Below are 23,894 nucleotides of genomic sequence, written 5' to 3'. Positions count from 1 at the left end.
AGCATGCACTAGTTTATTCCATGTATCAGATGAGACTCCTCCATTCAAGTCTATGGGTGCCCCAAAAGATAGATTCTATACAAAGCCAACAAATAGCATCTTATTTTTGTGGATAGATTGAGATTCTTTAAATGGGTTGTCCAAATTGTTAAGTCTGCAGTCACTGTATGTGACTTATGAATCCCCCCAGAGCTCGCACTGTGCACCGCTGGGATTTGCTGGTTTCTGAGCCAGGAGCGGATGATATATGTCTGCGTTATGCATCCTCCTGGCCAGAGTCTGCCCAGTGGGCGTGGCCTAGCTCCATACACTTGTGTTGAGAGGGACCACGCCCCAACCGTGACCTAGCCGTCCACTGGGTAGCGTCGACTAGAGGGTGCGACCTCGCTCCACACAAGTGTATGGAGCTAAGCCACGCCCACTGCCAGGAGTATGTATACCTCCTACATTCCCCCCAATCTCGGCTCAGAAACCAACGAATCCCCACTCTGCACAGTGCGTGCGCTGGGGGGATTCATAAGTCTGCAGTCACACAGAGTGACTGGACAACTGCTTTAACATAGGAAACTGTATTTAGGTTTGCACATTTTTAATAATTGCTGCCCACAATTGACAAAAAAAGTTTTCTGTATGAGAAAGTTTTTTATATGCTCCTACACTTAGATACAGCAGTGAACAGTGATCACAGCATCTAAGGAGTTTGACAGAGGGAGGAGGGGACAGAGGGAAGAGGCGACAGGGGGAGGAGGCGACAGAGGGAAGAGGCGACAGAGGGAAGAGGCGACAGGGGGAAGAGGCGACGGGGAGGAGGCGACAGGGGGAGGAGGCGACAGAGGGAGGAGGGGACAGAGGGAAGAGGCGACAGAGGCAGAGGCGACAGAGGGAAGAGGCGACAGAGGGAAGAGGAGACAGAGGGAGGAGGCGACAGAGGGAGGAGGGGACAGACGGAGGAGGCGATAGAGGGAAGAGGCGACAGAGGGAAGGAGACAGAGGGAGGAGCGACAGAGGGAAGAGGAGACAGAGGGAGGAGCGACAGAGTGAGGAGGGGACAGAGGGAAGAGGAGACAGAGGGAAGAGGAGACAGAGGGAAGAGGAGACAGAGGGAAGAGGAGACAGAGGGAAGAGGAGACAGAGGGAAGGGGAGACAGAGGGAAGGGGAGACAGAGGGAAGAGGAGACAGAGGGAAGAGGAGACGGGGAGGAGGCGACAGAGGGAGGAAGCGACGGTGGGAGGAGGCGACGGTGGGAGGAGGCGACGGTGGGAGGAGGCGACGGTGGGAGGACGCTTTTTCAGTTCTTGCAGTTCTGGTAACAACCTACACAGTAAAATTAATTTATTTTTGCAATATTGTAAATGACCAAAAATAAAAAATGTCAGGTGACTAGGAGGCAGCTGTAATATCAGTGAACACACACCGAGTGGCAATGTTACTATCCAGAATAAAACCATTTCCTATACTTAATAAAACCCTACAAAACCACTGGATTTTGCAGTACATAAAAACATTTACACAGAAAAAAAACAGAAAAATTAGTGTGTATTATTCTGGATTATTCTGTAAGAAAGATTTTCTCACCAATTGCAATTCTTCTCATGGTAGCACCACGTGTTGGCCTTTCTGGTTCAAGCACCCACGTCTTTGTGTCAATTTCATCTAACGTATCCCAAAAACCCTTTAGAGACTCTAAGGTCGACAAGACTTGGTGGTAGATGTCCTGAATGTTACTCTGTAATAAAGATTGCAGAATCATTATGTACAAAAATAAACACTGAAAAATGACAGCGAGATGCTTTTCTATACATGAAAAATGTGTTCTTATATAGAGAAGTAAACGTTATGTATGTGCCCCCTCATGTCACGCAACAAGGGTACGGACCCACGGAAAGCATCAGGTATGCAGAGAATAGGTGAGAACTGTATGATTGCCGACGGGTCCCACTGATCATGACACGGGGGGTTTCCTGGGAGCTTTATGAAAGCAGCGGTAGTCATCCATCGGTTCACAGAACGTTAGTGGGGGCTGATGAAAATGGATGAACATTAATGTGACTACTGCTTTTCACACGAGGATCGCTTCTCATGATTGGTGGGAGGGAGGGGTGATCTTGTATCTTGCAAATGTAAAGAAATAAGTTTAGGCCACTATTTACAGTGTAGTATATGATAGATAGATAGATAGATAGATAGATAGATAGATAGATAGATAGATACACACACTTAAACTGTCAATTTGCCTGCTAGCTCTTATAACTAGTCACATTCCAATATTAGGTTAAAGGGAATCTGTCACCAGGTTATTACCACCTAATCTTAAGAGTAGGATGAAGTAGGGAAAGAGACCCGGATTCCTGCGATGTGTCACTTGCTGGGCTGCTTGCTTTAGTTTTGCCAAAAATCACTGCTTTATTAGCAGGAGATTATCACTAGAGGACTAATACCCCATGCTGCCATGTAGTCGTCCATATTCAGATAACCCCGCCCTCACTACTGATTGGCAGCTTTCTGTACAATCAGTGGTGTGGGCGGAGTTATACAGAGTTCTGCATTCAGAGAACTGCTAGATCTGCAGATCATAAAACGGTGATTTTGTCAGAATGCCAGCAAGCACATCAGTAAGTGACATATTACTGGAATCAGTGTTTCTTCCCCTACATTATGCTGCTCTCAGATTGTGTAGCAAAAACCTGATGACAGATTCCCCTTTAAAAGTTTCCAGGGATCATAAACTGCTCATGAGATGTTTATATGTTATTGCTTCTTTGAGGCAGCCTAGTACTGTTTCCTAATTTGTGTATGTGCAGTAGGACATCGCTATATTCCTACAGCTGTGCCCTTTCTTGATTTATGCATTGTGACAGAACATACACGGTTTCGCTTTTTCTCACCTGTACAGGTAAGCGTGCACAGTACAAATCATCAAGTGCTTCAGGGTATAGAAGTTTTTGAGTATCAAAAGGCAGTCTCGGCACGCTCACCTTTGCACTACATGTGAATGAGGTTTTAGAATCACATTCACATGGACTATCGGTACAATGCAGATTTCCAGCACCTGACCTTGACTCTGTAAGGCGACCTGTCACCAGGTTTATCCTGCCCTATCTTGAGAGCAGCATAAAGTAGGAGTAGAGACCCTGATTCCAGTGGTGTCTCATTACTGGGCTTCTTGCTGTTTTATCAGCTGCAGCTCTGCTAGTCCTCTCAGTGATTAACTCCTGCTCTGTAATCTTCCGTATTCATGAGCTCTGGCTAGGCAAGCCCCCACGACTGATTGGCATCTTTCTGCCTATGCACCTAGTAGACCGAAAACTGTCATTTAGTAGTGGGGGAGGGGGTTAGACAGCTCATTATCGAGAAGACAAAAGTGATTTTCTCAAAATGACAGCACCAAGCCCAATAAGTGACAAATCGCTGGAATCAGGGTCTCTGCCTCTATTTTATGCTGCTTTTGTGTTCAGAAGCATAAACTTGATGTCATTTCAGTGTAACTGGTTACGTCTAGTACTCGGACCTCTTTTGTTTTCCGTTCTGTTGGGAAATCACCATTGCCTCCACCAAGTCTCATCAATGAAAGTAAATACTACAAGAAGTGAAAGGAAACTTCAGATCTGTTCTGGTGTCATGAAGCTGCATTAACACAAGAAGCACTTGTAACAAAATCTGAGCAAGTACCTGTATAAAACATGCAACAGTTATTACTTTGAAGAGGCTTTTTTTAACTTAATACCTGAAAGAATATGATAATGTCAGTCACTTAACCGCCATAAAAGCCCTCATCATAAGTACCAGGATTTCCATTTTTTAATAATTTTCACACATCCCTGGAATGTGATCTTACATGCTTGAGGACACTTAAAATTAATAGTGTAATTTTCACATGTCTGCAAAAGTTGCTTTTCATTTCTTTACCTTTTCTTTACCGCTGACATAAATTTGCTTATAATCACTTTTATTCCCATTCTATTGAATACATTAAAGCGACAAAAGGAGAAAAAAAAAATCCATTTGCAGCCGGTTTTCTGAAAACCCAGATTAAAAAAGCAAAGTATGGAACAGAGTTACAAAAAAAATGCTTTGGAAAAGTATTTCCCTCTTTAGAGATGGCCACTAATATTTCAAATAGGGCATTGAAGGTCTGTGGCCTTATGATAAAGTGTAATATATTACAAAAGGAAAGTGTGTAATCACAAAAAGCAATGGATTCCCCCTTTGATACTCATCATCTGCAGATCTTCATATACATTCCATCGAATATATATATATATATATATATATATATATATATATATATATATATATATATATATATTCATACATAATAGAGGGTTTATACAGGGGTAATAGTAAAGCCTCACCAATGAAAGATTTGTGTTTCGCCTCAAGCTTCGTCATGGGACTCTGATTGTTATGTTACAGAACTCTCTCTCTATATATATACAGTATGTATCTCACGTATATATATATATATATATATATATATATATATATATATATATATATATATATATATATAGAACTATCTATACACATATTCCTGTAACCTTACAATTAGAGTCCCCTGACGAAGCTTGATGCGAAACGCAAATCTTTCATAGGTGAGGCTTCACCATTACCACTGTACAAGCGCATTATGTATGAATAAAATAATTATCATTAGACTTCTTTCACTTAACTTTACGGCTATGCTCTGAGTTTGTCTGTATAACTTTGGCCACATTCATTTCTAATAGAGCGAATGTGGATTATTCACTTTCGGATTTGATTCTTTCTCATAGGGTGTGACATAGTATTGATCACGGGACACAGGACCGTGCCAAATAAAGACTTTTCTAATGATGTCATTATCGTGTTTTCGCACGCCGACATTATATTGTACATTATAGAACCTGTAGATTATATAAAATTCCAGCATGAAATAAATGACCGTGTCTGGTGTGCCATTTCAGATCTACGACTTCATTTCTGAGGTTTTTAAAGAGCTCTCTTTTTCAATTCGAGTACCAACACACAAAAGGTGATTTTCTTTTTCCCTTTTTCTCTTTTTTTTTAACAGCAAAAAAGCCGAAAATGACACTCCTTTAAGCAAAGCCATCCTTTGACACATTCATTTCAATGAATAATCATAGCTCGTACAATGTCGCATTAATGATGGCAAAAGGATGGTGCCATTTACAACAATCCTCTTTTCAGGCCTCCATACTTTAGGGCATCTTGGGTTGCACGGCCCCATTAGTCATTCCCCGTCCGCATATGTATCACAGTGATGCATGGTCAGAGTGTTTGGGCAATTATTCTTACGGGGGCGCTAATATTGTCTGCGATCGGCTTTCGGTGACAAAGCTGCGAAACATTTAATGAATAATAAATTATCCCGTTAATTAAACTAAAATCTACAACCCGGTAAATGAAGGCTTTAAAACTTGTCATTGAGAAGCACTTTGCATTTATTTGACTTGCACAGGAACAGACGCAGCGGCAGCATCGCCCTTGGTGCTGATTTCTTACCACTCTAAATGTCTCCTCTGAGCCAGAATACACTAGCTGTTTCTGATCCTGCTGTGAGACACCTGCACTGGCTAGTAGACTTGTCATGACGCACAAAACCCGACCATCTTCAGCTTGACATTGTGCAAGTTATAATTATTCATCCAAATGAATATGTCACTGCACCAGCGGCAGACCTCTCATCAGAGCAACAGAAAAATACATCAAAACATTATCAACCCAGCAGGAAGACAGGGGCCAGAAGGAAAATTACCCAGTCTTAATATGGATGCAAGAAACGACAGCCATTATTTTATTTTATTTTTTACAAAATAATAAAGAAAAAAAAAAAATCTTCCAAGTTTTGAAGTCCGATAGCAATGATAGAATCTCCCAGTAGACAAAGGGCCGGATATAATAGGAGCAGAATCCATCACTCCGTCTTCCTTCCTTTTCTAGTTACAGTGTATTTTCTCGTAGGGTTAATGCTGAATCTAAGAAGGAAGGATAAAGGATCGTCTAAGCAAATAACCAAGGAGCAGATTGTCGCACCTCCATATCCCCCGTCCACTGGGAAGAAAGATGGCAGCGAAAAAACTGTACGTTGTATATCTCGGCACACAATGGCTGCTTCAGTGTCTACAAAATGCAACGAAGGGACCCCACCAAGGGTATCAAAACCCAAGACAGAAACAAAATGAAATATACCCTGAAGTGGGTACGGAAAGTATTCAGACCTCTTTACATTTTTCACTCTTTGTTTCATTGCAGCCATTTGGTAAATTCAAAAAAGTTCTTTTTTTTCACATTAATATACACTCTGCCCCCCATCTTAACTGAAAAAAAACAGAAATGTAGAAATTAGGAGTCGGAGTTGGGCCATTTTATACCGACTCTGACCACCAAAATGGACATAGACTCCACATCGCTAGTACCAATGAGTAACCCATAAGCAGCACAGTGGATTGATTGACAGGCATCATTACACTAAGCTGGCATGCCAGTAGTACCACAGCCATAATGTTATTTGCTAATAAAAGTTTTTGGTAAATTTATGATCTTGGTAGATGGAGCCTCATTACAAGCTTTGATTAAATTCACTGGACTGTTCTATATAATCTTTCCTTTTCATCCCAACCAGCAGAGATGAGGTCTGTATAGAGGATATGTCCTGGACAATGAAGAGCTACAGATATAGGACATGACATTAATCCAAACGTTGGGTTTCGCAAAGTGATTGATGGCCTCCCCTAGATGCAAGCTCAAGCATGAAGCCTCTCAATCACGCTGTGAAAATTTACTCAGGAAGACTCAAAAATGGAGAAACAGCAGGGACTTAAATAAACTAATATACTAATATATAATACTAATATATATATAGCTCTGGCAAAAATTAAGAGACCACTGCACAGTTTTATAAAAATCCGCTTCTCTACATGTCTGACAGCCATTCCATTCCAGTGTCAGTTGAATTCCAACCAGAGTTCACCTCACTCTACTTAATGTGCTTCTGATTAGGTGATCACCTGAACCAAATCTTATTTAACGAAGGAAAGTATAAAAAAAACCCTGCTGTGGTGTTCACAATCCTCTTGCAATAGGACAAGCTGGATGAAAAACAGGTGCTAGTAATATCCCAAAAGTAATAGGAATGAACAAATAACATATAACCATGCCAAAGGATTTGAAAAGAAAAGTCTTGAGTGAGGAAAAGATGGGCCCAATTCTGGCTTTACTAGAAGAGGGACACAGTGAGCGTCATGTTGCCTCCATCATTAAAATTTCTAAGACGGCAGTCCATTACAACAAGGTGAAGCAGCAGACATTGGGGACAACAAAGCTACAGACTGGCAGAGGGTGAAAACGACTCTCCACTGACCTGGATGACGTCATCTTATTTGAATGTCACTCAGCAACCGCAGAATGACATCAAGTGACCTACAAAAGGAATGGCAAATGGCAGCTGGGGTGAAGTGCACGGCAATAACAGTTCATAACAGGCTCCTAGAGGCAGGACTCAAGTCATGTAAAGCTAGAAAAAAGCCTTTCATCAATGAGAAGCAAAGGAGAGCCAGGTTGAAGGTTGCCAAAGACCATAAGGATTGGACCATAGAGGACTGGAGTAAGGTAATCTTCTATGAGGAGTCTAATTTTCAGCTTTGCCCAACACCTGGTCGTCTGATGGTTACACAGAGACCTGGAGAGGCGTACAAGCCACAATGTCTTGCACCTACTGTGAAATTTGGTGGAGGATCGGTGATGATCTGGGGATGCTTCAGAAAGGCTGGAATTGGGCAAGTTAATCTTTGTGACGGACGTATGAATCAAACCGCATACAAGGTTATCCTGGAAAAACAGTTGATTCCTTCTACTCAGGCAATGTTCTCCAACTCTGAGGACTTTTTTCCAGAAGGACAATGCGCCATGCCACACAGCTAGGTCAATCAAGGTGTGGATGAAGGACTACCACATCAAATCTCTGTCATGGGCAGCCCAATCTCCAGACCTGAACCCCATTGAAAACCTCTGGAATGTAATCAAGAGGATGATGGATAGTCACAAGCCATCAAACAAAGAAGAACTGCTTACATTTTTTTTACCAGGAGTGGCATAAGGTCACCCAGAAACAGTGTGAAAGACTGGTGGAAAGCGTGCCAAGACGCATGAATGATATGATTAAAAATCATGGTTATTCCAGAAAATATTGATTTCTGAACTCTTCCTGAGTTAAAACATGAGTATTGTTGTTTCTGCCTTTTATCTTTGGGATCCCCAACTCTCTCCTCATAGATTGTACTGATAGAAGCATGGATTCCCCAGCACTGCAAGATGTGGCAGAAGATTGGGTAGGCTCAACACCTTGGGCAACAAGGTGCAGGGGTTATTACCATGTTTAAGCATGGCCAATGTTCAAAACACGTAGGTGACCATCCCTACACATCTACTCTATGTACCGAATCGTTTTTATAGGCTATTTGAATAAAGGATCAAGTGATGTTTTTCAGGAGCTCTAGGTGCAAAGCCTATAGAATAAACCACTCAAAGGGCTTCCGGTAACGTTCCTAAATATTTCTACAGGTTATCCGTTCATCGGAGGCAGATATCTTTCAAAATTATCAGAAATCCCATTGAAGATTATTCTCCAAAGCCAAATATGGCCGTTAACATAGAGAAATATTATTTCACTGAACGACAAAGCAAATCACAACTACTGGCCATTTCATACCTTGGTGACTATGAAAAACTTCCGAGGAAAGTCTTCTGCTCAGTCTAGGTGCACTTTTCTTATGAAAGTTCATAGATGGCTAAGAATGTAATAAAACAGTAAAATGAGGAGCTGTGACTCAGACAGAGCCATCATCTTACCATCACGAGATATTTAAGACATAAGTAAGACTCCAAAGAGCAGGGCTGCAAGGTAAAAAGGAAACACTGAAACTAATTAAGGTGGTATTTCAGACACCATAGTTGGCGGCATTCTGAAGTGACAACGTGACGGTTGCCTTTGATCTCTAACTACCTGACTGTTCTTTTCTGCTTTCGATGTATATGCAGGGTGGTGACATAAATACCTCTGAACAAAGGCATAGGGTTCATTCACTGGCAGCACCGATGGCATGTTACGCTACTCCGGAGGAGCAATAACTAAAGTGCACAGGAAACAAAAGTCCATGTCTAATGGGCTGCATATATAATGCTCCGATAACAGGAATGTGAGCATGGACTGGGCAGACATTTACCTGGTAAACTCAAGAAAAACACCAAAGTCAGTATCTCCACTAATTGTAGCAGATTGCTACATAGATTTAACACTTAGGCTAGCAATACACATTCGATGACTGACAGCCGGATGATGCTTTGGCCGATCATTCAAGTTACAAAAAAAGCAGTAAAGCCGCACCCTATAATTATATAGTCTTTATGGACATCAGGGCGCACGTCCTCACCAGGGGGTCCATCCCAGATAGAACATCCAAATCCAAACTGAAGAAAAGGACAGCGCCACACCAGATAGTGAAAAGCAGCTCACATATTTATTCTGCCTCCTGCGGCAACGTTTCGGTCCGAAGACCTTTGTCAAGCCCGATCATTCAGACTGACAGCCATCTCAGCCGTCTCTAGAACACACAGTAGCGCTTGTTTGGCCGAGCATTCCTGTGTTCTCCATGAAAAATCCACCAACTGACAAGTCAGCCATTAGATTATGTCTGGAGGAACAATGCCATCAGCAGTCCAACACTGGACAACTTCCCTGCCTCTCAGTCATTTGGCACTCCCATACATATTAGACGGTCAGACGAACCCGTCGAATATGAATGGCGGCCTTAAGTATCTCAGTATATTAGTCTGTGCACAGAAACACTGTCCCTGCTACAAACTAAGAAAAGTGGATTTGATGGCAATGATCTTCATGTTACAACCACTATAACTTGAGAATGTTGTAATGTGGAACGATGGCTCTATGGAAAACAGGCAATTGGTTTTGAAATGACCCAAATCATCAGACAACTAATTCAGATAAAGCCAGTTCTAACTACAAAAGTCAGAATTCACTGCTGGAAATGCTGGTAAGCAGCAATATAGTACTTATAGCGCAGTACAGTACATGGAGTACAGGTAGAGTGCAAGAGAGTACATATAGTACCGACAGAGCACAGTACACTAATAGACATGCAGAGCAGTACCCCACATGAAGTACTGACAAAGTAGTATAGCACATGTACAGTAGTACTGACAGAGAGCAGGGCACTATATGCAGTAGACATGCAGAGCAGTACACCACATGAAGTAATGACAGAAAGTAGTATAATACATGCAGTACTGACAGAGCAGGGCAGTATATGTAGTAGACAGGCAAAGCAGTACACCACATGAAGTACTGACAGAAAGTAGTATAGCACATGCAGTACTGACAGAGAGCAGGGCAGTATATGCAGTAGACAGGCAGAGCAGTATGCCACATGAAGTACTGACAGAAAGTAGTATAGTACATGCAGTACTGACAGAGAGCAGGGCAGTATATGCAGTAGACATGCAGAGCAGTACCCCACATGAAGTAATGACAGAAAGTAGTATAATACATGCAGTACTGACAGAGAGCAGGGCACTATATGCAGTAGAGATGCAGTGCAGTACACCATATGAAGTACTGACAGAAAGTAGTATAGTACAGGTAGTACTGACAGAGAGCAGGGCAGTATATGTAGTAGACAGGCAGAGCAGTACACCACATGAAGTACTGACAGAAAGTAGTATAGCACAGGTAGTACTGACAGAGCAGGGCACTATATGCAGTAGACATGCAGAGCAGTACACCACATGAAGTACTGACAGAAAGTAGTATAGCACATGCAGTACTGACAGAGAGCAGGGCACTATATGCAGTAGACATGCAGAGCAGTACACCACATGAAGTACTGACAGAAAGTAGTATAGTACAGGTAGTACTGACAGACAGCAGGGCAGTATATGTAGTAGACATGCAGAGCAGTACACCACATGAAGTACTGACAGAAAGTAGTATAGTACAGGTAGTACTGACAGAGCAGGGCAGTATATCTAGTAGACAGGCAGAGCAGTACACCACATGAAGTACTGAAAGAAAGTAGTATAGCACATGCAGTACTGACAGAGAGCAGGGCACTATATGCAGTAGACATACAGAGCAGTACACCATATGAAGTACTGACAGAAAGTAGTATAGTACATGTAGTACTGACAGAGCAGGGCATTATATGCAGTAGACAGGCAGAGCAGTACGCCACATGAAGTACTGACAGAAAGTAGTATAGTACATGTAGTACTGACAGAGAGCAGGGCAGTATATGTAGTAGACAGGCAGAGCAGTACACCACATGAAGTACTGACAGAAAGTAGTATAGTACATGTAGTACTGACAGAGCAGGGCAGTATATGCAGTAGACAGGCAGAGCAGTACGCCACATGAAGTACTGACAGAAAGTAGTATAGCACATGCAGTACTGACAGAGAGCAGGGCAGTATATGTAGTAGACAGGCAGAGCACTACACCACATGAAGTACTGACAGAAAGTAGTATAGCACATGTAGTACTGACAGAGAGCAGGGCACTATATGCAGTAGACATGCAGAGCAGTACACCACATGAAGTAATGACAGAAAGTAGTATAATACATGCAGTACTGACAGAGAGCAGGGCACTATATGCAGTAGACATGCAGTGCAGTACACCATATGAAGTACTGACAGAAAGTAGTATAGCACATGTAGTACTGACAGGGCAGGGCAGTATATGCAGTAGACATGCAGTACAGTACACCACATGAAGTACTGACAGCAAGTAGTATAGTACATGTAGTACTGACAGAGAGCAGGGCAGTATATGTAGTAGACATGCAGAGCAGTACACCACATGAAGTACTGACAGAAAGTAGTATAGTACAGGTAGTACTGACAGAGCAGGGCAGTATATGTAGTAGACAGGCAGAGCAGTACGCCACATGAAGTACTGACAGAAAGTAGTATAGCACATGTAGTACTGACAGAGCAGTGTAGCATATGCAGTAGACATGCAGAGCAGTACACCACATGAAGTACTGACAAAGTAGTATAGTACAGGTAGTACTGACAGAGCAGGGCAGTATATCTAGTAGACAGGCAGAGCAGTACACCACATGAAGTACTGAAAGAAAGTAGTATAGCACATGCAGTACTGACAGAGAGCAGGGCAGTATATGCAGTAGACAGGCAGAGCAGTATGCCACATGAAGTACTGACAGAAAGTAGTATAGTACATGTAGTACTGACAGAGAGAAGGGCAGTATATGCAGTAGACATGCAGAGCAGTACACCACATGAAGTACTGACAGAAAGTAGTATAGTACAGGTAGTACTGACAGAGCAGGGCAGTATATGTAGTAGACAGGCAAAGCAGTACACCACATGAAGTACTGACAGAAAGTAGTATAGCACATGCAGTACTGACAGAGAGCAGGGCAGTATATGTAGTAGACAGGCAGAGCAGTACACCACATGAAGTACTGACAGAAAGTAGTATAGTACATGCAGTACTGACAGAGCAGGGCAGTATATGTAGTAGACAGGCAAAGCAGTACACCACATGAAGTACTGACAGAAAGTAGTATAGCACATGCAGTACTGACAGAGAGCAGGGCAGTATATGTAGTAGACAGGCAAAGCAGTACACCACATGAAGTACTGACAGAAAGTAGTATAGCACATGCAGTACTGACAGAGAGCAGGGCAGTATATGTAGTAGACAGGCAGAGCACTACACCACATGAAGTAATGACAGAAAGTAGTATAGCACATGCAGTACTGACAGAGAGCAGGGCAGTATATGTAGTAGACAGGCAGAGCACTACACCACATGAAGTACTGACAGAAAGTACTATAGCACATGTAGTACTGACAGAGAGCAGGGCAGTATATGCAGTAGACATGCAGAGCAGTACACCACATGGAGTACTGACAGAAAGTAGTATAGTACAGGTAGTACTGACAGAGAGCAGGGCAGTATATGTAGTAGACAGGCAGAGCAGTACACCACATGGAGTACTGACAGAAAGTAGTATAGTACAGGTAGTACTGACAGAGAGCAGGGCAGTATATGTAGTAGACAGGCAGAGCAGTAAACCACATGGAATACTGACAGAAAGTAGTATAGTACAGGTAGTACTGACAGAGAGCAGGGCAGTATATGTAGTAGACAGGCAGAGCACTACACCACATGAAGTACTGACAGAAAGTAGTATAGCACATGCAGTACTGACAGAGAGCAGGGCACTATATGCAGTAGACAGGCAGAGCAGTACACCACATGGAGTACTGACAGAAAGTAGTATAGCACATGCAGTACTGACAGAGAGCAGGGCAGTATATGTAGTAGACAGGCAGAGCAGTACACCACATGGAGTACTGACAGAAAGTAGTATAGCACATGCAGTACTGACAGAGAGCAGGGCAGTATATGCAGTAGACATGCAGAGCAGTACACCACATGGAGTACTGACAGAAAGTAGTATAGTACAGGTAGTACTGACAGAGAGCAGGGCAGTATATGTAGTAGACAGGCAGAGCAGTACACCACATGGAGTACTGACAGAAAGTAGTATAGTACAGGTAGTACTGACAGAGCAGTGTAGTATATGCAGTAGACAGGCAGAGCAGTACGCCACGTGAAGTACACAGTACATGTAGTACAGGTAGAAAGTAATAAAGTTGACCTTGTACAGTAAATGAGTAAATGTAATACAAGCAGTGGTAGTAGCAGCAATATTGTGATCTTATAAATCGCCTTTATTCATGTCTTACCTGCTGGTACACACCATAGTTTCCAAAAAGTCTACAGACATTAACACAAAGAGAATAGATATAGGCGGGCATGTCTCTTCTTTCGGTAGAATCGCTGGAGGACCACTGCCCTATATCTAAAGGATGACAAGTCTGCTGTATGAAGACCCCTCCATGCAGCTGATGTGTGTGATGAAAACCTGCCATTGCTTGCGGAGTCTAATACAATGTGATCCCCATGTTTACACCCCCGGACGCCGCCTGCTCTCATTATCCGGCCTATATGAACATATATTCTGATCACTGCCATATGTTGGACGCAGACTTCTGACTATCGCTTGGATGGAGAAGAATTAGATCTAGAATTAAAGAAACCCTCATGTTTTCATATAAATATTTGATTGAATGGTAGCAGCCGGGTTATATGAACCAGAGAGATCAAAAGAAAGAATTCAGTGGACAAGTTTCCCACAAATACCAGTGGTCTCAGAGGCGCAATCTCCTTGCTACAAACTGACTTCATTATTTTGGACAGCGCGATGCCAAACCACCATCTGCAAACATGTCAGAGATGGAAATGGGAAAAGAAAAGTTCTAAAGTAACTGGACATTTTCCAGGATTTATTTTGAAAATGATAAACATCTTTATCCTCATATTCTGCTGAACGGACGCCATGCTTGGTGCACATGTGCTTTTAGAGTACATTTAGAAAAGAAAATGCTGCATGTGAGTATACAGTTTATACAGATTAGCTCTCTCGCAGAACAAAGACTCTCCCACAAGTACCACCTCCGAGAGGCAGCTTCTCCATAAATCAGGCCAATCCTTAAATGAGACTGCCAACAAGACCAAGGATAAATGCCGAGCCATAAACTCCTCTACAGACCGCCTGTTTCTGAGTGTTTGCCCATCATCAGCGTACAACAGAATTTGCCTGGCTGAGTGCAACGCCCTTGAGGGAACATTGAGAAAGTTCTGGTTCTCCTCAGGTTTCTTCAACACTTCCATGAAACACAGACGGTTCTTGCAAATGGACACACGTCCCAACCACCGGGTCTCCCAACATGACCTACAGTACATCTTCATACACTATATGCCTATAAAGCAGTTAGCACAGGGCCAATGTGAGAACTGTCTGAGTTTGAAGGAAGTGTAGAACCGGCCTTAAGGAGACCAGGGGAGTGTGAAGGTTTAAAGGGAACCTGTCAGCAGTTTTGGCCGATATAAGATATGGCCACCGCCTTTCAGGGCTTGTCTACAGCATTCTATAATGCTATACATATATATAAGCCCCGATCTGACCTCCAAAAGAAGAAAAATAAGTTATACTGTACTCACCCGGGGGCGGTCCGGTCCGATGGGTGTCACAGGTTCGGGTTCGGCGCCTCCTATCTTCTTGCGATGCCGCCCTCCTGCTTGCTTCACAGGCTCCCCGGGATCGCGCTCCGGCACAGGCGTACTTATCTGCCCTGTTGAGGGCACAGTACATTCCTACAAAGCGCAGGTGCTGGGCCTCTCTGACCTTTCCCGGCACCTGCGCACTGCAGTACTTTGCTCTGCCCTCAACAGGGCAGATAAAGTACGCCTGCGCAGTAGCGTCATCCACATTAGGCAAGCAGGAGGACGGCATCGCAAGAAGATGGGAGGCACCGGACCAGGACCTGTGACACCCATCAGACTGGACCGCCCCCCGGTGAGTATAATAAGAGTTATTTTTCTTCTCTTACAGGTCGGATCGGGGGCTTATCTACAGTATTACAGAATGCTGTATATAAGCCCTGAAAGGCGGTGGCCGTAACTCGTATCGGCCAAACCTGGTGACCGGTTCCCTTTAAAGGCAATGCTCCATGGGAGAAAGCTATGCAAATTAGTTCTCTCAGAATGAAAAAACTGATCTTGAATCACCTAGGGGTGGTAGCTAGCGGACAAGTAAAGGTATTTGTTCTGCACTAATGAGGGACAAACACCCCCAAACAGTCTGTCTATAGAGGAGTTTCTGACTTGGCAGTTCTCCGTCTCCCGTTGAGCGTTGCCTATAAGAATCCGGACCGAGCTGATCTCTTTAAAGCGCACCTCCACTTTCACAAACATACGATTACAGGGGAAGACTGAGGTTTAAATCGTATTTCTGGATCACCATTAGCGTTTTTGCACGCACCACCTGAAGTCTGCGGAGTACAGTAAACTAAGCAGCGTCCTCTCCCGCTCCTGAGCTGCCGTCTCCACCGGGGGCGCAAGCGTCATCGGATCGTACCGGATGCGCTTTGACACTGCAGACTGAGGTTCAGAGCAACAACACTGGTCAGTTTTATGCAGCCACATCATGGACTTCGGGCGGTCCGCACTGCAGGTTATTGGCAAAAAAAAAAAAATGCTAATAGAGAAGATTAAACTGGATGTACTAAACGGCATCTGACTTAACCCTTTTGCTACTGCTACTACAATTTTTTATTTTTACTCTGCTGTCATATACACATAAAAACCTAAAATATACAAATAATAGAAGCAGAAATTGATAATTTCTAAAAGAAAAGCCCTGGCATATTGTGAAAATGCCACCGGCACTATACCAGCATAGTTACCTTCATGCAATACAATAATGATTTGTATTAAAAAAAAAAAAAAAAAAAGGCATAAATATTGGATCAGACTTTGGACTACAAACAGGAGCCGGAGGTGGACACAGCCTGTCAATTTTGGTAGCGCAGATCTCATATGTGCTACATGAGCCAACATATATCTTCACACATACACCAAGGTACATGTGTGACAGGACATGGGGGGTTAATTAGATGTGTGAACAAAAAAAAAAAAAATGATAGGTTCTATATCCACCATGACTGGAGGCAGTATAGGGGTAGAGACGACAGTAAAAGGCTGTGATTGCATTTATATCCATCCCATCACTGTACTTAGAGGGGAACCCCTTGAAATATTTCTGAATTTGATATTGAAAGGTTAACATTGTACTTTTATGCAACACAAGAGCAGAACATGGACTGGGTGTGTACAAACACATTCTTACCTGTGGTGTCCAGGAGATGGAAAATGCTACTGGCAGATCTACACAGCAGTCTGGAGCTTTGTATGGGTACTGCAACAGGAAAAAATGAAAATAATATAATAGAAAGAATGTCAAGAGTTAACAATTTAACAGAACATATAGGATAAGGCTACACGGCGCCTCTGACCAAGCAACATCGCTCCCCTAAAATCACAACTAATGACAGTGCCTGTGGTCCCCCTGAAAATCGGCAGGTTTGGATTTTTTAATACGGTCAGGTCATAGTCACAGTGGGACCGCATTCACCGATCGCTGCGATGTAGCAGTAGAACATTGAAAAGCAAATGTCATCTGGCCAAATTAAAAATGGAAGACACCTTTAAAAATGGAATCCGTCACCAGATTTTTACTACCCTATCTGCAAGCAGCATAAAGTAGGTAGGGGCAGAGACCCGGATTCCAGTGATCTATTTCCTGGGTTGCTGCTGCAGTTTTTCTCTGCTGCAGATCTACCAGATCTCTGATTGCGAAGCTCTGTATAACCCCGCCCACACCACTGAGTGGACAGTGTATATAAAAGGCTGTCAAAAGACAAAAAGCAGCCAATCAGAGGTGGGGGAGTGGCTAGACTACCTCGCAGCAGACCAAGTGATCCCCTAGCGATAATTTCCAGCATAAAATAATAATTTTATAAAAATCTACAGCAAGCAGCTCTGTAAGTGATACATTGCTGGAATCAGGGTTTGACCCTACAATATTCTGCCTTCGGATCAGACAGATTCCTTTTACAGAGCTTTTTTTGTTCCATTTTTAACTGTGGGGAGAACTTTTTTGGCATAATTTTAATGTAAATATTTTTAAGTACAGAACTAAAGCATTCCCTGATAGCTTAATTGATGGCATAATTACTGTAGAGTACATACACAGTTTGCTTTTTCACTAGGGTAATAGATTGGTTATAAAGCTTTTTGTGCACGTGGCCTCACCAGTCATTGGACACACAGAAGGCTCGGAAAGGAAGCAGGAGATTCTTTTGGAATTAGTCGGTGACCATTTTGCCCATTTTCAAGAAATGAGCAGGTAGTGTGTATGGCAGAGTGAAAATTGCAAACACGCCATTTTAGTGGCCATGACATTGTACCCAACTTGTGCTTCTGGAGACACGCAATGCCAAATATGTAGACGCTAATTGGTTTAGGCACAGAAAGGGAGGGCGGCCATTGGACTATTGGAGAGACGATTTCACTGGTATTCGTTTCCCACAATGGCGAAGTCCACCATGTTTTTGTCCACCTCTAAAAAGATGTACCGTAAATTGTCGGCAAAGAACCCAGAGAATCCAAGGTGAAAATCGTTTGGTTTTGACGTATTCTGAGATGAAGTTGACATTTTCGGAGATACCGTGGCCCGATTCATTAGTTTTCTAGTGTTAAAAGCTTTGAAAAGTGGCATAATTTAGAGCAACTCGAGGCTGTGTTAACATTTGGAGATTTTGGTGTACTCGCGCCATTTTCACTCAACTCCGAAAAAGCAGGCAAGAGCATGGCAGCCGCGGCTCATCAAACTTATGACTGGCGGCATTCACAACGCCATAATTCTTCCTCTAGCAGGAACGGAGTAGGATTTGGGGCGAGGCGCACAGAGGTGTACGCCAATCGTAAGCCTCATGAATAGCGAGTACCTGATTCTGGCAAATCTCCTCCAGACTGGTGTGAACAACACTGATCTAGATTAATCCGGCCCTGCATTTCTTAACATAAGACTTTGATTGCTGTATGTTCGATTTTTTGCATGGCGAAATGAAGAAAACACTGACTTTTTGCAATTTTTTTTTACTGTCTTCATCAAACAGATAATACAAAAATGTGACATTTTTATTGCGCAGGTTATTTTAGATGCGATGATCCCAATTATATATGTACTTTTTATTGGTTTATTTTTTTTTTTAGTTTTTAAATGAAAGCTGTAAATATAATGGCAAAACATTTTTCTGTGATTTGTCCCGGCTTTTTCAGACCAATTTTATTCAACTATTTTTTTTTTTTTTCAAATACCAAGTCCGACTTTCCACTTTGATTGCTGGTCTGTCAGTCAATATTGGACTTTCAGTTTCATATGGCCTGTAAGTGCCTTGCTATAAGTAGTTTCTAAGAGGCCATTGTAGCAGGACGATCTGACGGGCATGGGCTGCCATAGCTAACACTGGCATCCAGTGATCACATCACAGGAGGAAGGGGCGATGGTGGAGAAGGTGGTGTAGCCCTCTCTGATTAAGTGGTTGCTATTGACCCCAATATGGAGAAACCAGGATTGTTGCTCCACTGACCCTGGCTGTTGCTGCAGGAGCTTGGCTGTCAGTTGTGCAGAGCTCCCTGCGGTGATCGGGTGGGGACTACTCCTGTGCCCGAATGATCACCATGGCGTAACTATACATCATGTTGTGGGAACCCCATAACAACCATAACATACGTGTACGTCAAATGTTAGGAGTGGGCATGAGCCAAAGTTGGTATATTTCTACCAACTCCACCCAAAACAAATCTGCAGCCCGGCTATTAATCACTCTGATCAGAGAACATACCTAATTCGTTATTTCTGCCTTGTCTATTGTTAGGCCTCCTAAGGGAGAAAAGGAGTCGCCCAAGGTTTGCAGTAAAGTTTTGTCATTGTGGTAACTTCCATGTTTTACTTTAAGAAACAGTTGCACTTTTTTTTTTTAACAATTCAATGAAAGTTTTCTTCCCAATGAAGTATAAAGGGTAACAACGTTTCTTCTTATGGAGAGCGACAAGCCAAGCCTGGCATGTCAGAATTAGGAGACTTATAAGCCATGAATGTTCTTCTGGGAAATTAAAAATGGTAATTGTCTCTTCGATGAGGGGCAACACCCCGAAACACCATGTCTGCAAATTGCGATTCTGGTTTGTCTTTTATGCCAAGTCATATTGCAAGGCTCGTTAAAGAATTGATATGGACTTTTAAGATTGCTGCTTCTAATATGTGGCACTAGAGTTCAGTTTGCATATTTAATTTCCCAGAGGCGTATGCACGGATTATAAGTCTCCTCACCCTGACATGCCAGGCTTGGTTTGTCACTCTCCACAAGGAGACCCGTTACCCCATAGATCCCAGTCCAAAGCCGCTTACTTCGCCTAATCAGATCTCATACTTTGCACTGACTTATAGGATCCCTGCTGGAGTTCTAGTCCTTTCCCCAAAGGGTAAACATTGGCGTTACTTATGAGTCGCCATAGCTCTCTGATGTAACCACAAGTCGCAGGTGACTGTTTTACCACAGTACACTAATCATTAACATTTAATTGCATTACTTTGCATTTAATTAAAACCAATCTATTGAGTATAATTAATAAAGTTATATTAATTACAAGTCCTTAACACTTATCAATAACTTTAATAGGATGAGATAATTAACAATAAACTTCCCATAGCCAATTAATTATAGTACTTTAATTGGTACCTAAAAATATACTAGAGTACCTACGGAATTAATTACATAACAGAAAAACTATATTACCTATAAGTGTATATAATAAAAAAATAACCACATTGATTAATGGAAGTCACTAATGACTGGAAACAAGCGGCAATGCTACATTTTACAATTACTATAAAGCAATAACTATTAGTCCAGTAATAACCTAACAAATCATAAGACGTGCAATAATGGCACGGACTGATCAAACTTACAACTTTAATACCTTGATAAATTAAAACAACTTTAATCTGACCTCAGGTATCCCCTTCACTTAAAGGGGGTTTCCACAAAGCAAATTTTAATAGATCTTGAAATATCTATTCTGATTCTTTCTGTAAGGAAAAAACATTTTCCTGGCTGTTTAAACACTTTTTTTAATCTCACAGAAAGAATCATCAGTGATCCCCTGCCGCAATGTCTGTATACTTTTCTGCTCCCCCACACCCCCTGCAGTGACTGAACCAGTACCGGTGCCACCCCCGTGACTAAAACCGAACGCTGCGGGGGGAATAAAGTTAATTTTTTTGCAGAGGACAGGTTCCATTTAAAGAGAACCTGTCAGCTGATACATGCTGCCCAATCCATGGCTGGCATGTATACGGCACTGGCTACATTATCTAATGTTATGTGACTCAAACGCTGCGGCGTTTCGGAAAAAAACATACTTTAAAAGATATCGAGGACTGGGACTGTGATGTAGACTAGTCAGACAGGCGATTCCCAGTGGATTCTCCCCGCCCACTCCCCTGTATTGACCGGTCTGTGCCTATACCCACCATCTCCTAGTGGGAAAGGAGAAACCTCCATGAACCTGCCTGTCCGACTGGTCTACAGCACGATTTCAGTCCTCGATGACTTTTTAAGTGTATCATTCTCTGAAATGCCGAAGTGTTCCAGAGTCAACCATACCAGGCTGAGATAATACCGCCAGTGCTTGATATGTGGTGCTCATGGAGTGGGCAGCATGTATCAGAGAACAGGTTCTCATTAAGGGCTGTATCGGCCCAAAACACGTACAAGGTGAATAGAGTTGAGCAAATTTGATTGGGTTCCTGCTTATTCAGCAAGCTATAGGGCTTACTGAATAAGCTGCAGAGGGAACCCGGATACATGGAGCGTGCCGGCTGATCAGCTGTTCGGCGCCACTGCTGCAATCACGACACATGCAAGGAGAGTCTGTGTGTTGGGTTCTCCTTACATGTGCTGTGACAGTGACACAGCCGCGACACATACAGCTGCGGCGCCGGACAGCTGATCAGCCGGCGCGCTCCATGTATCCGGGTTCCCTCTGCAGCTTATTCGGTAAGTGCTATAGCTTGCTGAATAAGCAGTGACTCAAGCAAATTCGCTTAACTCTAATTGAGAAATCTGTTGAGTTTTGCTTAAGGGCCGTCTGAGCCTGAAATATGTAATACTTAAATTTCATCTGTGGGTTTTGTTCATGACCCATGTTTTAAAAAAGAAGACAAAGATGGAAACCATCTTCATGGCATATTGGATGCTGGCTTATCTATCTTCTGCTTTTAGGCTTCATCGTTAGGATTGTTGCCGGATCTCCTCTCTGCACATGAAATGCGTACGTTCTTATCCCTTTCACACCGAACGCCGGATTACACTCGCACCGTCACAAATATTCGTTGCCCCCCGTTCCATTTATCTTCTCGTGGGCAAAGATAAAAGCTGAAAAATGGAACTACTTAGCTTTGTGAGCTTAGGGAAGTCGGAGTGGCTGGAGGCAAGAGAGGGCATTATTGAAAAGTCACAAACAGTTCAGAAAACCCAGGTTTAAATAATGAGGGCCTCGGATTTAATGCGGGCACGTTAGCTTCTTCATTTAATGTACCAGCTGCTTCTTTATACACAAAGTAAGCAGTAAAAACACCGCTCTCTTTATACCGACTCTTCTCGCTGATGGCAATGCTGCCTTCGACAGTAAAAACAAGCAATATTAGATTACTGAAAGGATTAAAAAAAAAAAAAAAAGACGCCATTGTCTATTGCGGGGGAAGGCTGCTCTGTTTCACTAACTTAATGATGTAGGGTAAAATTAGCGAGATCCCTTCCGAGGAAGAAGGCACATAGTAATCACCTTTATCGCATTGCTTAACAGACTAGTAAGTGAAACAGTTATTTCGCCAACTGTGAAATGGCTTTAAAAGAAAACAATTCTTCAGACAATTTACTTAATAACTTAAGCTCTCAGAAGTAACAGTAGTCCTTACTAACGACAGTACAAATTCATTACAATATCCACTTATATATGTATGAAAAGAGGCAGAACATTTATGGAGGCTCTTAATGCCTCTGCGAGACCCGTGTAGAGGAGATTAATACTTTCGGCACGGCGATTTTTAATTATTTGGTCTTGAATATATACACAAATAGAAGACCTGCTTTGTTGGGCCGAAACGGGCAAAACGGATTCTGGTTTATTAAAAAAAAAAAGGAAAAAGTATTAATTGGATAGAAAAGTTTTCTTAATATTTGAAGCAGAATTTGCTGTTAAAGAACGAGGTTGGATGTATTCTGCTGGAAACAACAGAATGAGGGGCTTTAATGAGAGACAAAAACAAGAATATAGGAGATTTTGGTCTTTTTTTATATTAAAATAACATGTAAGGGTTAGAAAAGAGATTATCTGCTGGTGAGATGCTGAGCTGCCAACGTCTCTAAATTCAAAGACATAAAATAGGGGCTGGTAGAATTGGTGCTGGTGTCGCCAACGTCAGATAGAATGAAGATTGTGCCATTCTCATTGAACGAATGTGGTCTACACCAGCTCTACCAGTTCTCCTTCCAGGTTCTCCTCCCAGATATCTCATGAAAGTCAAAGATTCCTACATTGCATTAGGTACTGGCACCCTTACTCCTTTCCAATCTATACGCAGTATTCCCTTTTACCTGATTTCCTGGAAATTCTCATTATTGATGGACACCACCTCCAGCAGTTGAGTGCTGCAATGGCAGATACTGTATGTGCTTCCAGCAGGTTATGGTAGTCCTTCACTTAATGCCATTGTTTATCTGAAGTAATAACAGCTTTTCACCTTAACAAAGACTTTAAGAAAAGTCCCACCATTATCTGGGCATGGTGTATGTACTGCACATCTACCTCAGTCCATCTTCTTCCTCCAGGGCATGTGGTTTCCCTCTTCATTCTTCCCAAGGCTCCTAGACGGAGTCTGGCAGCATCTCACTCAACATAGCCCTTTTGATCCAGTTAGCCATATACTAGGCTTACCGCAGAAAAGAAAAAGCGCCAATATCCAATGTGACGGCCCCTTACACCTAAGCGGCAAGGTCATGGACATTAGGCTGCTTGCAAAAGTATTCACCCCACTGACTATTTTTTGTGTTTTGCTACCTCACAACCTGGAATTTCACAGTTTTTTTTTTTGAGTTATCATCAGTTCATTTAAACAATATGCCTACAGTCTGAACCTTTGGTTTTCTTTTTAATGTGAAGCAAACAAATAGGACAAAATAACTGAAAACTTCAGAGTCCTTAACTATTCACCCCCCCAAAGTCATTACTTTGTAGAGCCTCCTTTTGCAGCAATTGCAGCTGCAAGTCGCCTTGGATAAGTCTCTATTACCTTTCCACACCTTGCCACTGGAA

The 23,894-nt window shown here is 42.5% G+C and overlaps 1 protein-coding gene across 2 annotated transcripts in view; it reads right to left on the bottom strand.

Moving 5' to 3' along the window:
• FANCL (FA complementation group L) overlaps nt 1-23,894 on the bottom strand; it is a 105,583-nt gene that overhangs the window by 25,463 nt on the left and 56,226 nt on the right. For both annotated transcript variants that reach the window (XM_077282763.1, XM_077282764.1), the window contains 2 exons: nt 16,801-16,869; nt 1,577-1,727 (listed from right to left, as the gene is read on the bottom strand). In XM_077282763.1, coding sequence (XP_077138878.1) covers nt 1,577-1,727; nt 16,801-16,869 — 220 coding nt within the window. The remainder of the gene's footprint in view (nt 1-1,576; nt 1,728-16,800; nt 16,870-23,894) is intronic.

This window comes from Ranitomeya variabilis, chromosome 2 (genome assembly GCF_051348905.1).
Source record: "Ranitomeya variabilis isolate aRanVar5 chromosome 2, aRanVar5.hap1, whole genome shotgun sequence".
In the NCBI taxonomy this organism is placed as follows: domain Eukaryota; kingdom Metazoa; phylum Chordata; class Amphibia; order Anura; family Dendrobatidae; genus Ranitomeya; species Ranitomeya variabilis.
This window is presented reverse-complemented; position numbering and strand designations above follow the sequence as displayed.